The 17,594-nt window shown below is 24.3% G+C and overlaps 1 protein-coding gene and 1 long non-coding RNA gene across 8 annotated transcripts in view; one reads left to right on the top strand and one right to left on the bottom strand.

Moving 5' to 3' along the window:
- The window catches only part of LOC122510889, a 300,548-nt gene that overhangs the window by 87,348 nt on the left and 195,606 nt on the right, over nucleotides 1–17,594 (top strand). For all 7 annotated transcript variants that reach the window (XR_006302471.1, XM_043625834.1, XM_043625832.1 and 4 more), the window contains exons 5-9: nucleotides 4,119–4,329; nucleotides 7,438–8,792; nucleotides 11,405–11,624; nucleotides 12,059–12,301; nucleotides 15,348–15,741. Coding sequence is in view for 6 of the 7 variants with exons in the window: in XM_043625834.1 (XP_043481769.1) it covers nucleotides 4,119–4,329; nucleotides 7,438–8,792; nucleotides 11,405–11,624; nucleotides 12,059–12,301; nucleotides 15,348–15,741 (2,423 nt within the window). In the remaining variant the exon portion in view is untranslated. The remainder of the gene's footprint in view (nucleotides 1–4,118; nucleotides 4,330–7,437; nucleotides 8,793–11,404; nucleotides 11,625–12,058; nucleotides 12,302–15,347; nucleotides 15,742–17,594) is intronic.
- The window catches only part of LOC122510892, a 113,137-nt gene that overhangs the window by 34,900 nt on the left and 60,643 nt on the right, over nucleotides 1–17,594 (bottom strand). The gene's annotated exons all lie outside the window — the stretch shown is intronic.

A 17,594-nucleotide genomic window follows, 5' to 3' on the forward strand; every position in this document is an offset into this window, starting at 1 on the left:
GAATTTAAAAAAAAATTTTGAAAATAATTGAATTTCTGTAAAGAATTGTATTATTTTTGAAGATAATTGAATTTTGCAAAGAATTTTATCAGAACTTTAAAAAAAACAATTAAATTTTTATGATGAATTTTATTATTTATAAAATTTTGAGGAAAAATTTAAAATAGTTTTTGAATATAATTGAATTTCTGCGAAGAATATTATTACTTTTGAAAATAATTGAATTTTAAAGAAGAATTTTATTATTTATAAAGATAATTGAAATTTTGACAAGAATTTTATTAAATTTTTGTTTAAATAATTGAATTACGGAGAAGAATTTCATTATTTATAAAAATAATTGATATGTTAAAGAGAATTTTTTTTTAAAAAAATGTTAAAATTAACTAATTAAAATTTTGCTATGAATTTTATTTTATTTTTTAAAATTTTATATCGGATTGTTTGATATTAATGTATCTGTTGTTGAGAAATGTGATTTTTTTTTACAATTTTGACAATTTCATGTTTCCTTTTTGTCGTTTTTTCTAAAATTTCATGCGACTTTTTTCCGACTTTTTTTTGGAAATTTTATGCGACTTTTTGTGACTTTTGTTGTAAATTTATGCGACTAAAGCGACTTTTTTTGAGTCTTAAAGACGATCCGAGCCCTGTGAGTTTTTAAGTTTGCATGCAAACTTAAAAAATCAGCAAACTAAGAATTTGAGGAAGCGTTTCCATTTTCCAATGAATATCGGTAAAAATAGGCTTTTAGACTTTATTTTCAACCATATAATATTATTAGTTGTTTGTCGTAGTAGTGAGTGAATGTATAGAGGCGAAAATTTGAAAATTTGAAAATTTCTACAGAGTCACACAAAGGATACATACACGCGCTCTGGGTTGAAGTTTATTAATAAAGCTTCTACTATGAGAAGCCTTAAAAGATATTCGCTTCCATGAACATCTGCATCGCTAATGACTGAGATGCAAAAGCACCTCACCTTGACTTTCCTTAGCTTCCAAGCGTAGTAGACGAGCTTTCGTCGAGGGTTAAATATTTACAAGCCTACGAAACTTACGAGCCAAACTTTAAAGGGAAACGCCAACTCTCTTCCTCTCTCTTTCTCTCTCGCATCCGTTTTTACTCATCTTGTTTTTCTTCAAACTCTGTTCAACTTTTCCCGAAACGCTACTTAACTTCACTGCTGGTTTATCTTTTCTCCTCTCCTCAAGTAATATCTCATTTCTATAATATTATTTTCCTCTAGTTATTGCGCTCTATTTTTTCCTCTACAGGGTTGCCACACTACAGGAAAGTCAGGGAATTCAGGAAAAAGTCAGGAAGAGTAGAATTGGTTAGGGAAATCAGGGAAAAGACAAGGAAAGTAGAATTGGTCAGGAAAATCAGGAAAAAGTCAAGGATTCCTATAAAACGTACTGGAAAATTTTCCTTAATTCAAAGATTTTCAATATCTACTATTTTAATAAAATTTTCCAAAACAATTAAATTTTTTTAAAAAAAATTTTGATAAAATTCTACGCAAACATTCAATTATTTTCTTGAATAATAAAAATTTCACAGGAATTCAATTATTTTATTAAATAACAAATTTCTTCGCTAGAATTCAATTATTATTCAAATTTTTTATAATATTCTTGGTCACAATTCAATTATCTTCATACATAACAAAATTCTTAGCAGAAATTCAATTATTTACAATTTTTTTTTTTTATAAATTTCTTCGCAATAATTCAATTATTTTCATAAATAATAATTTTTTTTACAGGGATTCAATTAATTACAAAAATTTTAATATAATTCTTCACAAAAATTCAATTATTTTCATAAATAATAAAATTCTTCGAAGGAATTTCATTATTTTTAGAAATATTAATGAAATTTATAACAAAAATTCAATTATTTTCATAAAAAATAAAACTCATAGCAGAATTTCAATTATTTAAAAAACATTTAATAAAATTCTTTGCGTGAATTCAATTATTTTTAGAAATAATAAAATTCATCGAAGGAATTCAATTATTTTTTTTAGAAATATTAATGAAATTTATAACAAAAATTCAATTATTTTCATAAAAAATAAAACTCATATCAGAATTTCAATTATTTAAAAAACATTTAATAAAATTCTTTGCGTGAATTCAATTATTTTTTTTAGAAATATTAATGAAATTTATAACAAAAATTCAATTATTTTCATAAAAAATAAAACTCATATCAGAATTTCAATTATTTAAAAAACATTTAATAAAATTCTTTACGAGAATTCAATTATTTTTAGAAATAATAAAATGCTCCGAAGGAATTCAATTATTTTTAATAATATTAATGAAATTCTTAGCAAAAATTCAATTATTTTCATTAAAAATATAACTCACAGCAGAATTTCAATTATTTTTAAAAATATTAATAAAATTTTTTGCGAGAATTCAATTATTTCCATAAATAAAAAAATTCTTTACAAGAATTCAATTATTTTCATAAATAATAAAACTTTTTGTAGGATTTTTAATTATTCGAAAAAAATTCAGTGAAATTCGTTGCAACGATTCAATTATTTTCATAAATAATAAAATTCTTCTCAGAAATTCAAATATTCTTATAAATATTAAAACTCATTGTAGAAATTTAATTATTTACAAATTTTTTATAAATTTCTTCGCAATAATTCAATTATTTTCATAAATAATAAAACTCATAACAGAATTTCAATTATTTTCTGAAATTTTAATAAAATTATTCCTAAAAATTCAATTATTTAAAAAATTAAGGTTTATAAAACTCTTTACAAGAATTCAATTATTTTCATAAATAATAAAAATCTTTGTAAAAATTCAATTATTATTAGAAATAGTAATTAAATTTTTCGCAGAAATTCAATTATTTTTATAAAAAATAAATATCAGAGATGAATTTGAATTATTTGTAAAAATTTTAATAAAAATCGTTGAAAGAAATTGAATTATTTTCACAATTAATTAAACACATCGCAGGATTTTAATTTTTTTTTTTTTTTTTTGTAATTTCAAATAAATTTCTAGAATAATGTAATTTAACTTCAAAATTTTATGAAAATTTGTCGAAAAAATTCATTTATTGTTAGAAAATTAATTGATAAAATTCTTTATGAGAATTGAATTTTAAAGAAATATTTAATTATTCAATAAAGTATTTATTTTTGTTAGGAATTGTAATTCGCGCTCTTACGACATTTTTACTCAGAACTTTAATATTCAGATTCAGTGTGGCGCTTTAATCGCCTTTCTTTTACTTTCACTTAAAACACTCACACATTAAGAATCTTCCGATCAGTTTATTCATTCACCTCGTGTTTAACTACATTCCTTGTAATTTGTTAATCTCAATATACATTTAATAAATACTTTCTTTCGATAAAATTCGTCTACACTCACTCGCACATCCTAACAATTTTTGTATTTAAAAAATTGAATTCTCGTAGAATTTTATAATAAAAATTGATTTAAAAATGAATTTCAGTTAAAATTTCAGATAATAACTGAATATTAAAAGCATTATAGTCTGAATTTTTATAAATAATTGAATTTTGTAAGGGTTTCAAATTAAAATATTATTTAGCGTCAGGGGAAAAGGCAAAATTTTGTCTGGAATTGAAGGGCTACATAAAATAAGGGGACGAACGCTTGGTTGAAAGGGATAATATCAGTCAGGTAGCAGCGAGCGGCTCAAGGCTTGTCACTGCTACCCGACTGGTAGTATCCCTTCCAAGCCTCGCGTTCGTCCCCTTATTTTATGTAGCCCTTCAATTCTGGGAAAAGTCAGAGAAAGACAAAATTAAATTTTTGTGACAACTCTGCTTCAGGCTTTTTTTTATTGCCAAACCAAACATTTTTGATTTAAATTTAAATTTTTGATTTACTAGATGAAACTAGTAATTTTTTAAAAATGAATTTTAAGTCATTTTTAACCAAAAAGAATTATGTTTGGCAATTTTTGGTAGATTTATTATTTTTTGATTTTGTTTTTCTCTATTTTGTTTTTTTTTTTTTTTTGTTATTTCTGGATTAGAAAAAAATTTCGTTTATTTTAGGAATATTTTTGAAAGTTGGGAAAATTATGTGGAATTTTCTGTTTACAGGTCCCGAGGAGGAAAAACTACTTGGCTCGATTCTACTGCCATCGTACAGGGTGACAGTCTGCAGGCCGGAGGATAAAGTTAACAAGAAGTTCGCTTTCAAGGCCGAGCACGCGAACATGAGAACCTACCATTTCGCGGCGGAGACACGAGAGAGCATGAACCAATGGGTGAACGCATTAACACTTGCCTCACTTCTTCAGGATCCCAATCCGTAAGTATAATCCTCGAGAGACATCTTCTCGAGAAAATCCTTTTCCCCCCTCCCTTGATTCCTAGGATAAACACACGAAACTTTCACCCAAGAACGATAATTGTTTGCCGACTTTGGAATTTCCCAACTTATACTCCCGTTTCAACTTGTGTTCTAATTGTTCTCGCACCTTTAGTTCAAGTTAAACAGAATTCTCCAAACTGGCAAATGAACCCCTTGTCGTGGCAAATTAGCATTCTTGTGCTTCCTTTTCATCAAAAGCTCAAGTTCCACACTGGGAAAATTGATCCGAAGAAACATTTTTTTTTTGCCCATTCTCTCCGTTTATTCTTGGGAATTATTCTTCAAATTTGTATCGTGTGTTGATAGATTAGGCAATCTCAATTTTTAAATTTTGTGGCGTAATCTATCGGCCCCCTTGGGTAACGAATCGCGATTTCAGCCGAAATTTCCGATCCCACATTAGGATTTTGATAACTTAATTCTTCAAGAACTATCATAAAAATATTACTTATAAATTATTTAAAGAATAATTATATACTTGAAAATTCCAAAATTAATTTAATTTTTTAAGAACAAATTTCTTTCCAAAAATTCATATATTTTCATCAATTTTAATAAAATTCTTTACTAAATTCAATTATTTTCAAAAGCAATAAAATTCTTCGCAGAAATTCAAATAATTAAAAAATTTTCATAAAATTCTTCACCCAAATTCAATTCTATTCATCAATTTTAATAAAATTCTCTGCAAAATTCAATTATTTTCAAAAGTAATAAAATTCTTCACAGAAATTAAATTATTTTCAAAAGTTTTCATAAAATTCTTCCCAGAAATTCAATTATTTTCATCAATTTTAATCAAATTCTTCGCTAGAATTCAATTATTTTTCCAAAAAAAATAAAAGTCATTGCAAAATTCAATTATTTTCAAAAAGAACAATATTCACTACAAGAAATCAATTATTACCAAAAAATAATAAAACTCATTTCAAAAATTCAATTATTTTTAAAAATTTTAATAAAATTTCTCTAAAGAATTAAATTATTTTCAAAAATTTTCATAAAATTCTTCACAGTAATTCAATTATTTTTATAACTTTTAATAAAAATCTTGGCTAGAATTCAATTATTATTTTCAAAAACTTTTAGAAAACTTCTAAGCTTGAATTCAATTATTTTTATAAATAACAAAATTTTTTGCCTAAATTCAATTATTTACATAATTTTCAATAAAATTGCTTTAAATAATTCAATTAATTACGAAACTTTTAATAAATTTCCTAGCTGAAATTCAATTATTTTCAAAAATAACAATATTTTTAGCAAGAATTTAATTATTTTCAAAAAATTTTATAAATTTATTCAAAAAATTTATATAGGTAGAAATATATAAATTCAATTATTTTTGAAAAATTTTGTTATATTCTTTGCAGATATTCAATTATTTTTGAAAATAACAAATTTTTTTTTCAAAAATTCAATTATTATCATGACTTTCAAAATAAAAGTTCTTCAAAAAATTCATTATTATTTTAAATAAAAAATTCTGCGAATAAATTTAATTATTTCCAAAAATAAAAAAATTCTTTGCAGAAATTCAATTATTTTCAAAAAATTTCATAAAATTCTTCGTAGATATTCAATTATTTTTGAAAATTGTAATACAATTCTTACCGAGAATTTAATTTTGATTATAAATAAGAAAATTCTTCGCAGAAATTCAATTATTATTAAAACTTTTAATAAATTTCTTGAGCTAGAATTCAATTATCTTTATAATTAACAAAAATCAATTATTTACATAAATAATACAAATTTGACAGACAATTGAATTATTTAAAAAGGTTTTGTAAAATTCTTCACCTGAATTCAATTATTTCTACAAAAAATAAAATTTTTCACTTGAATTTAATTATTTAAAGAATTTTAAATAAATTTCTTGAAAAAGGCAATCATTTTTAAAAATTTTTTTTACAAGTCGTCGAAAGAATTTTAATTTTAAGAAACGTTTTATAACGTTTTTTTATTATTCAATAAATTTTTCATATGTATTTAAATAATTGAATTTTCGTACAATTTTCAGATAAAAATTGAAATTCTTCTGAAATTAGTTAAATTTTTTAATATATATTTAAATTATTATTGAAAATAATTGATTTGTAGATGAATATTTTGTCAAAAGCTCTATAAATAAAGTAATTGAATGTTGGAGAAGTTACAAATAATTGCAATTTTGAGAAAAAATAAAAATTCAATTATTTATTTATTAATAATTATTATTCAATTATTATTATTTAATTATTAAGAATAATTGATTGAAAAAGGACTTTTAGTAAAAAAAACTTTTAAAAAAATAATTGAATTTTGGAGAAGTTACAAATAATTTTTACAAATAATTTTAGAAATAATTGAATTTTGAAAATAATCGATGAAATTTCAAGTAAAATTGAATTGTGTAAACAAATGGATTTGTAAATTCTAAAAGATCTTTTTTTAAAAATTATTAAAAGTAATTGATTTAAAGAAGAATTTTAGTTAAAAATTCTGGAAAATTGTAATTGAATTGAAATGATGAAAATAATTTTGATAAAGTTACGGTAAGAAAAAGAAGTCGATCAATATTCTTTTTAATATTAAATATTTATTTGAGAAAGAAGTTTATGATGTTTTCGAATAATTTTCCAATTAAAGAAATTCATAAATAAATTTAATAAAAAAAAGTTTTTTCAGTCTCTATTAATTTTTTTGAGTAAATCAGAATATTCTTTTGGGAAAAAGTCAAAATTTTGTCTGCAGAAATCAGGGAAAAAGAAAATCAAATTTTTGTGACGTTCTTGCTGAAAACACCTTCGTAAAAAGTTACTGCCAAATTAGAGAAAATAACAAAATAACAGAATAACAGAATAACAGAATAACAGAATAACAGAATAACAGAATAACAGAATAACAAAATAACAAAATAACAAAATAACAAAATAACAAAAAAACAAAATAACAGAATAACAAAATAACAAAATAACAAAATAACAAAAAAACAAATACCAAAATAACAAAATAAAAAAAAGAACAAATAACAAAAATAGTTAATAATTCTCTCTTTTGCAGACGAGGAGACGAAGCGTCCTCTCCTCTGGACATGGCAGGACCAGCGGACGGCGACCGCAGTGCCAGACCGAGTGTCTCCTCAATCTCCTCAATTCTCAACCAAAGTGCCGACGACAGCGACTCCGGCTTCCATGGCTTCCAATCTCGAGACGATCCCAGCCACACTTCCAACAATAATTCCAGTCCGAACAGCGTCAACACTGCCTCATTTCCCAATTTGAATAACAATGGAAATACAAACGGGAGCAATAATGGTCCAAACGAAATTCCCGCGCAGATGAACGGTTGGATGCAACAATCGCCGCAATACGGACAACCCGGACCCTCTCAGCAGTACAATCAGTTTCAGATCGCACAGCCTCATCAGCCTCATCAGCATCAGACTCACCAAACGCATCAATCCCATCAATCTCACCAATCCGTTCAGTCCCACTCTCAAGTTCTCCAATCGCACTCCCAAGTCCTCCAGTCACAAACGCTCCAATCGCAAACACTTCAAACCCATCAAGTTCTTCAGTCACATTCTCAAGTTCTCCAGTCGCAAACGCTTCAAACTCACTCTCAGGTCCAAATCCTCCAACCACACAATCAAGTTCTTCAGAATAGTCTTCAGAGTGGTCTCCAGACGGGTCTTCAGAATAATCTCCAGAATAGTCTTCAGACTGGTCTCCAGAATAGTCTTCAGACTGGTCTCCAGAGTGGACTTCAGAATAGTCTTCAGACGGGTCTTCAGAATAGTCTCCAGACGGGTCTTCAGAATAGTCTTCAGAATAGTCTTCAGACTGGTCTCCAAACTGGTCTTCAGACTGCACCAAACAGCAACGTCGTTCAAGTGCAACCAATGCCGAGAAATTATTGCCAGCCAGTGTACGCGAACACGAAACCAAAACGCTACACAGAAGGTACTTCGTCGCCAGATCCAGATTACAGAAAATCGCCAGTCTCGCCGGATATTAGAATGACGAGCAAGAGTCCAATGAATGAATATGAGAGAAATATTTATGGGACTAGGGGTTCTGCTTCTCAGCAGCAGCAACAACAGCAACAACAACCGCAGCAACAACAACAGCAACCACAGGCGACTCTGAGGACAGATAAATCGGGCTTGAATTATGGTCTGAATTATAATCAAGAGAGGAGAACGCCGGATACTTATGGGAGGAGTGCGAAACCGAGAAATAACGGTGGAAGGGGGAATGGAGACTATGAGGATGTTTATGGAGCTCCTCAGCTTTATCAGCGGCCTGCCGGTCCCGTGGGGTATACCAAAGCACCTGCACCAGCGCCTATTCCGATTCCGGTTTATGCGCAGCAGGTCCAACACCAGCAAGTTTACAATGTCTCGCCTCAAGTTGGTGAGTCGATTTAAACCGAGACTTTTTTTCTTTCTTTAATTTTAATTTAAATTTTTCTTTTCTTTTTTTTTTTTTTTTGCTGTGATGAATTTTTATTATTTATTTCCTAAGCAAAATCGGACTACAAGCGAAATGATTTTAGTTTCTATTTTCAGGCTTCGTACTCATTTACTAGACTTTTTCAACAATTTGATACTATTCGGATACATTTTTATAGATTCGTGACATTAAAAGCTATTTTTTCTTTTTTAAATTAGTAGCTACTTTAAATTTGATAATAGTTGAAACAAAAATATTCTCTAAAATTTCAATTAAAATTCCTAATAACAATTTAAAAAGTTATTCAATTCTTTCAAACAATTTAATTATTCTCCAAAAATTTCGACATTCAATTATTTTCAATATAACTTAATAAAATTACCAAAAAGAATTTAATTATTTAAAAACACTTTTAAAAATTCTTTGACAATATTCAATTATTTTCAAATAAATAATAAAATTTCCAGAGGAATTCAATTATTTAAAAATTAAAATACAATTTACAAAAAAAAGGTTCGAAAAGAAACCAAGATCAAATCAAATTCTGCAAGAATTTAACTATTTCAACAACTAATAAAAACTTGTCGGGAATTTAATTGTTTGCAAATTTTTTTTTTAAATTTCTTCGCAATAATTCAATTATTTTCATAAATAATAAAATTTTTAACAAGAATTCAATTATTTTCGAAAATTTTATTAAATTCTTGGCATAGAATTCAATTATTTTCATAAATATTTTAAATATGCAAAATCTTCTTTAATTTTTAACAAAATTTTTTAAAAAATTTAACTAAAGAATTCAATTATTTAAAAACAATTTTAATAAAATATTCTTTGCAAACATCCAATTATTTTCATACATAATAAAATTTTCACAGAAATTTAATTATTTTTATATAATGAACAAAATTCTTCGCAGAAATTCAATTATTTTCAAAGCTTTTAATAAATTTCATGGCAACAATTCAATTATCTTTAAATAAATAACAAAATTCTTTAGCAGAAATTCAATTATTTTTAAAATTTTTTATAAAATTTGTTGCTAGAGTTTAATTATTTTTATAAATATTTTAATAAATGTCAGAATTTCAATTATGCTTCATACAATTTTAAACAAATTCCTTAAAAAATGCAATCATTCTTCAAAATTTAATGAAACTTCTTCGAAATAAGTAATTCTATATTTTTCACAAATAATACATTTTTTTATGGTAATTAAATTATTTAAACAAATTTTAATCCTAAAGTTCTTCGCAAAAATTCAATTATTTGAAAAAAATGTTTACAAAATTTTTCAAAACAATTCAATTATTTTCAAAAATAATAATCATAGGTAGTAGGAGTTCAATTATTTTTTGAAATATTAATGAAATATGAATATCAATTGTTTTTAAACATTTTAATAAAATTTGGTCCAAGAATTCAATTATTTAAAAAAAAGGTTTATAAAATTCTTCGCAAGAATTCAATTATTTTTATATAAGAATAAAAAAACTTATTACAGAATTTCAATTATTTTAAATACAACTTTAATCGAATTTCTCAAAAAATGTAATTATTCTTCTTAAAATTTTATCAAAATGCCCCAAAAGAATTCAATTATTCAATTATTTTTTTATTAAAATTTTTTTTTTTTAAATTTTTCAATTATTTCCAAATTTGTTGATAAAATTCTTCTTCGGAATTTAAATTTAATAAATAATCTAGTATTCTATAAATTTTTTTATTTTTCATTTAAATAATTGAATTTAATAGAATTTTCTAATAAAAATTGATTTAAAAATTAATTTTAGTTAAAATTTTAGTTAATAATTGAATTTTTGCAAAGAATTTGATGAAAAATTTTTAAAAGTAATTGAATTTTTAAGAAGAATTTTATTATTTATGTAAATAATTGAATATTTGCAATGCATTTTACTCAAATGTTTTAGAAATAATTCCAATTCTGCCATGAGTTTTATTATTTTTGAAAATAATTGAATTCTTGTGAATAATTTTAATAACATTTTTAAAAATAATTAAATTCTTCAGAAGAATTTTATTAAACTTTTTTTAAATAATCGAATTTTCTGAAAAAAAATTTATTATTTATGATATTAATTGAATTTTTTTGCTCAGAATTGTAATATTTATGATTTTTTAATTATTGAAATTAATTAAATTTTTTCGAAGAATTGTAATAAAATATTTGAAAATAATTCAAAATTTTTTTTTGAAGAATTTGATTATTTTTTATAAGGTAATTTTAAATTTTTGGAATGAATTTTATTAAAATTATTTATCGAGTGCAAAGCCGGAATTTCGATAGTGTTCACACTTTTTGCGATTTAAACTATTTCCAATTCTCGGGATTGAACAAATTTTTGATATAATTTAAAGTTTAAAACATTTAATTTAATTTTAATTTATTAAGATGTATATTTATGTTGGCCTAATTTAATTTTAATTTTAAATTAGTAGTAGTAGTTAATTTTAATTTAAAATTAAATATAGAAGCATAAAAAAATGATTTTCAATTGGATTGGTAAATGGATAAAAAATATAATTTCTTTTTTTCTCTTTATAACTTTTAGCTCCAGTAATGAGACAAGCCAGAGTTCATCCACCGCCACGACCCCACAGTGCGGATTTCCTCGAATACGAAGCAAATCGAAGACCAGATCAGCAAACTCTCATTCAGTCAGATAGTCTCCAAAATCAATCCAGGCGACCGCAGAGGCCGAAGTCTAGTTTAGATATTGTTAATCCCTCCGATACTCCTGCCAATGACAACTACTTTTACTCCGAGGAGAGGTAACTATTTGCATCCCGGAAGTTCAGCTATATATAATTTCACTCAAAATATTTCCTTCTATTTCTGAAAATTTATTTATTTAATTACATATTATTATTTCTCCATAAGAATTAAAATTTGCAAAAATTTCACATTCAAAGCTTTTGCAATCCAATAACTTTCAAGAATATTGGCATGAATTTTTGCAAAGAATTTTAATATTTATGAAAATAATTGAATTCTTGCCAAGAATTTTACAATTTATGTAAATAATTGAATTTTTTGGAAATAAATTTAGAAAATAAAAAAAATTGTTAAATGGAAAATTTTAAAAATTTTTAGAAGCTCAATAGTATTTTAAAAGTATAGAATTCGTCTTTTGATTTGATTTATAAAATTTTTATCTACTGGTCTATTTTTTGGAATACACAATTGTTTTTTCTTTTGACAATAGATACGCAGCTCAAATGCGACAAAGTGCAGTCTACATTCACCAAACGCCTCAACACCATCAGCAACAAAGGAATCAGTCACTTTCGAGAGCAACAACGCCATCCATGACATCGAATAGAGACAGAGACGTTGAATCTGGCATTGGAACGCTGTCGGAAAATTCCTGCTCTGGAATTCGACGAGGATCGAGAGGAGATCACATGCAACATATCATTAGTTCACAACCCCTGCAGAGGCACAATGAGTGAGTTAATTGATATTGCAACGAGATTCGCCTTCAAATTACTCAACTATTTCTATTAAATAGAATAGTTAAAAATTCCTTTCCTTGCAATTGAAATATTTTTGTCCTCTTCCTTATTACTCCAGTGTTACTTTTTACCCGACTGTAATTACAGTTGGGTAAAAAATATCTCATTAAGTTTCGAAGGGAATGAATAAACATTTTTTTTTCTTCTCCGTTTGTGAGAAAATAAACAACAAAAACAACGATGGAATTAAAAAAAAATTGAAAATTGAAAATTTAATTAATTTCAATAACGATGGCATTGTTGTTGAGTCTTCGACTCGGAGTTATCGATTTCTTCATGTTTTAAAATAATTAAAGTTGACCGAGTGATAAAATCATTATTTTATATCATAAGAAAATATTGAAAAATTTACTAATGCTTTTAATTTCTAAATTATTAAATAATGCTTTTAATATTCAATTATTGTCTAAAATTTTAACAGAAATTCACTTTTAAATCAATTTTCATTAGAAAATTCTACGCGAATTCAATTATTTAAATACAAACCTATATAGTTTATTGAATAATTGAATCTTTCTTAAAATTAAATTCTGGTAAAAAATTTTATCAACAAATTTTTTAATAATTGAAAAAAAATTGAGGAATTCTATTAAAGCTGTATTTAAAATAATTGAAATTCTGCATTATTTTCATAAATATTAAAATTCTTCGCAGAAATTCAATTATTTTCAAAAATTTTAATAAAATTCTTTCCAAAAATTTAATTATCTTCAAAATCAAATTCGTCAACAAAAATTTTCAATTTATTTTCAAATATTTTATAACAATTCTTCGGAAAAATTTAATTAATTTCAAAAATTAAAAAATCATAAATATTACAATTCTTAGCAAAAATTAAATTATTATCACAAATAAATTTTTTTCAGGGGAAATATTCAATTATTTTCCTAATTAAAAAAATTCTTCTTAGAAATTCAATTACTTTTAAAAATTTTAATAAAATTAGTTGCAGAAATTCAATTATTTCTAAAAATTCACGTTACAAATAATTGAATTTCGAAGAAGAATTTTATTATTTATAAAGATAATTGAAAATTTGACAAGAATTTAAATAAATTTTTAAACGCAATTGAAGTTCTGCGGAGAATTTGATTACTTTTAAAAATAATAGGTATTGAATTTAGGAGAAGAATTTTAATATTTATGATTTTATGAAAATAATTGAGTTCTCGAACAGAATTTTATTAATTTTTTTTCAATAATTGAATTCTCGAGAAAAATTTCATTGTTTATGAAAATAATTGAATTCTTGCGAAGAATTTTATAAAAAAAATTATAAATATTTGAGTTTTTAATAAACAATTTTAATATTTTCAAAAATAATTGAATTTTTGACGAAAATTGTATTATTTTGGTAAATAATTGAATGTTTATGGAGAATTTTATCGAAATTTTTAAAGAATAATTGAATTCTTGCTATGAATTTGATTCATTATGAAAATAATTGCTTTTTTCAAGAAATTTGTTTAAAATTGTATTGAAACTATTTTAAAATCTGAAATAAGTTTAATTATTTGGGAAAATAATTTAATTCTTGAAAAACAATAATTATTTATGTAAATAATTGAATTCTTGGGACGAATTTTCTTCAAAATTTTTAAAAATAATTGAAATTCTGCTATAAGTTTTATTTTTTATGAAAATAATTGAATTTCTGCGAAGAAATTTATAAAATTTTTTGAAAATAATTAAATTTCTCAGCAGATTTTTATTATTTTTCAAAATAATTGAATTCTTACAAAGAAATTGAAAAAAAAAATTATAAATAATTGAATTCCTGTGAATTGTTTATTGTTTATGAAAATAATTAAATGTTTGCGTAGAATTTAATTTAATTTTTTTTTTCAAATAACTGAATTCTTTTGGTAAATTTGATCAAATTAGTAGATATAGAAGGGAAATTTTTTTGAAAATAATTGAAATTTTGCCCAGAATTTTATTAAAATTAAAATTTATTTTTGAGAATAATTTAATTTCGGAGAAGAATTTTATTATTTTTGAAAATAATTGAATTTCTTTTGTAGAATTTTCTTCTTTATGAAAATATTTTAATTCTTGCGAAGAATTTTCTTATTTATGAAAATAATTGAATTCTTGCGAAGAAATTGAAAGAAAAAATTATAAATAATTGAATTTCTGTGAAATTTTTATTGTTTATGAAAATAGTTAAATGTTTACACAGAGTTTTATTAAAATTTGTTTTGAATAATTGAATTTTATTAGTAAATCTTATTAAAATTGTAGATATTGAATTGAGGGAAATTTTTTTGAAAATAATTGAAATTTTGCCCAGAATTTTATTAAAATTAAAATTTATTTTTGAGAATAATTGAATTTCGGAGAAGAATTTTATTATTTTCGAAAATAATTGAAATTTTGATGATAATTTAAAAAAAATTTTGATCATAATTGAATTTCTGCGAAGAATTTTATTATTTTTGGAAATAATTGAATGTCTACAATTATTTTTAACTTCATCAAAATTCTCCAAATTATATTGTACATTTTACTAACTTTTCGTATTTTTCAAATGAATTATGAACTTTGCGGACGTTTTCTAAAAAAAAGTGACTTTTACGGACTTTAAGTAAATTTACAGACAAACGAAGAAAGTAGAAAAAAAATGATTATTCATTCCCTTGGAAACATAATGAGATATTTACCGAAATAATTCACTACCCAAGAATTATGATTGTTCGAATTTTTAATTCGTCTTTAAGAGATGAATACGAGACGAATACCAGAAGTATTCGTCTCGTATTCTTCTCTTAAAGACAAATTAAAAATTAAATTAAAGGTTTCCCGTTATTTATCTTTCCGAACGATATATATAAATGACGAGGCGTTGCACTTTCGATTTAATTCCAAAGAGTCGTTATCAAGATTTTAGTTGTGTAACTGGAAATAAATAATAAATAATTCTAGGGAGTATACACGTTGAATGTTATTATTCGCTTCATGTGTTTTTATTGACTTTAGCCTGGCGAGTAACGAAGCACTTCTGCGGAGGTCCTTGCGAGAGAGGAGTTACGAGCCGGCGGCTGTGGCGGCGGCAGCGACGAGTCGAGAGATGCTGATTCACAATGAAAGCGGAACCGTACCTAGAAGAATGCCACGTGACTACGATTCATCGACTGGAGTTTCTCGCACTACAGGAATGACGAGTCACGTGAGCAACCATAGTTCTTATGGGAGTCCGGCCTGTCACACGGGGCCTAGGCGCTGGAACGAGCAGCAGTTCGCCAGGTCGGCGTCGGCACGATTGCCACGCACCAGGCATCCCGCTGCTGTTGATCACGAGGACGACGACGACGAGTACAACGATCGATCGTCCAATCACGACTCGAGGGATGGAGAGCGAAAAATTCAACAGGTACTGATTTTCACTTTCTTTTCTCTTTTTTTTTACCTTTTGCAATCGTTTTGAAGTCATTCAATTTATTATTTTTTACTGTAAACAGGGTTGCGAAAGGTCAGGGAATTCAGGGAAAGGTCATTTTCATGAATAATAAAATTCTGATCAGGAATTCAATTATTTTTAGAAATTCAATTATTTCCGAAAAGAATAAAATTGTGTTCAGGAATTCAATTATTTTTAGAAATTCAATTATTTCCAAAAAGAATATAAATTCTACTCAGGAATTCAATTACTTTTAGAAATTGAATTATTTCCAAAAAGAATAAAATTCTGCTCAGGAATTCAATTATTTTTAGAAATAACAAAATTCTGCTCAGGAATTCAATTATTTCCAAACAGAATAAAATTCTGCATAGGAATTCAATTATTATAATAAATTATAAAATTATTTATGGGAATTAAATTATTTTCAACAATTTTAAAAAAATTCTTTCCAAAAATTAAATTACCTTCAAATATAATCAAAAGCTTCAAAAAAATTCAATTATTTTCAAATATTTTATTAAAAGTCTGCGAAAGAATTCAATTATTTTCAAACATTCAAATATCCTATTTAAAATTCTTCAGAAAAATTCAATTATTTTAAAAAATAATAAAATTCTTCTCAGAAATTCAATTATTTTAAAAAATTTTAATAAAATTATTTCAAAAAATTTAATTACCTTCAAAAATGATCAAATACCTCAAAAAAAATGATCATTATTTTCAAATATTTTATTAAAATTCTTCGAATGAATTTAATTAAATTAAAAAAATCCTAAATATTACAATTTTTAGTAAAAATTCAATTATTATCATAAATAATAAACTTTTTTCAAGGATATTCGTTATTTAAACAAATTTTCATAAAATTCTTCTGTGGAATTTAATTATTTTTAAAAACGTTAATAAAATTATACCTAAGAATTCAATTATTTTCGAAAATAATAAAATTCTTCTCAGAAATTAAATTATTTAAAAAGATTTTAATAAAATTCTTCGCAAAAATTCAATTATTTTTGTAAAAAATAAAACTCAGTAGAATTTTAATTATTTCTAAAAATTTTAATAAAATTCATTCCAAGAATTCAATTATTTTCATAAATATTAAAATTCTTCAGAAAAATTCAATTATTTTCGAAAATAATAAAATTCTTCTCAGAAATTAAATTATTTAAAAAGATTTTAATAAAATTCTTCGCAAAAATTCAATTATTTTTGTAAAAAATAGAACTCAGTAGAATTTCAATTATTTCTAAAATTTTTAATAAAATTCGTTCCAAGAATTCAATAATTTTCAAAAAATTTAATAAAACTCGTTGCAGGAATTCAATTATTTTCATAAATATTAAAATTCTTCAGAGAAATTTAATTATTTTTAAAAATTTTATTGAAGCATTTCCCAAAAATTTAATTATCTTAAAAAATAATCAAATTCTTCGAAAAATACAATTATTCTTAAACGGTTTATTAAAATTCTTTGAAAGAATTCAATTATTTTCAGCAAAGATTTAATTATTTCTATAAATAATAAATTTCTTTTTAGGAATTCAATTATTTTTAGAAATAATAAAAATCTACCAAGGAATTTAATTATTTGAAAAAAAATTTAATAAAGTTGGTTACAAGAATTCAATTATTTTCATAAATATTCAAAATCTTTGCAAAAATTCAATTATTTTCAAAAATTTTAATGAAATTCTTTCCAAAAATTTAATAATCTTTAAAACTATTCAAGTACTTCGACGAAATTTAATTCTTTTAAAATATTTTAATAAAATTCTTCTCAGGAATCATCAAAATTTTTCGCAAAAATTCAATTATTTACA

The sequence above is a fragment of the Leptopilina heterotoma genome, unplaced genomic scaffold (assembly GCF_015476425.1).
Source record: "Leptopilina heterotoma isolate Lh14 unplaced genomic scaffold, ASM1547642v1 Lhet_77, whole genome shotgun sequence".
Classification (NCBI taxonomy): Eukaryota; Metazoa; Arthropoda; class Insecta; order Hymenoptera; family Figitidae; genus Leptopilina; species Leptopilina heterotoma.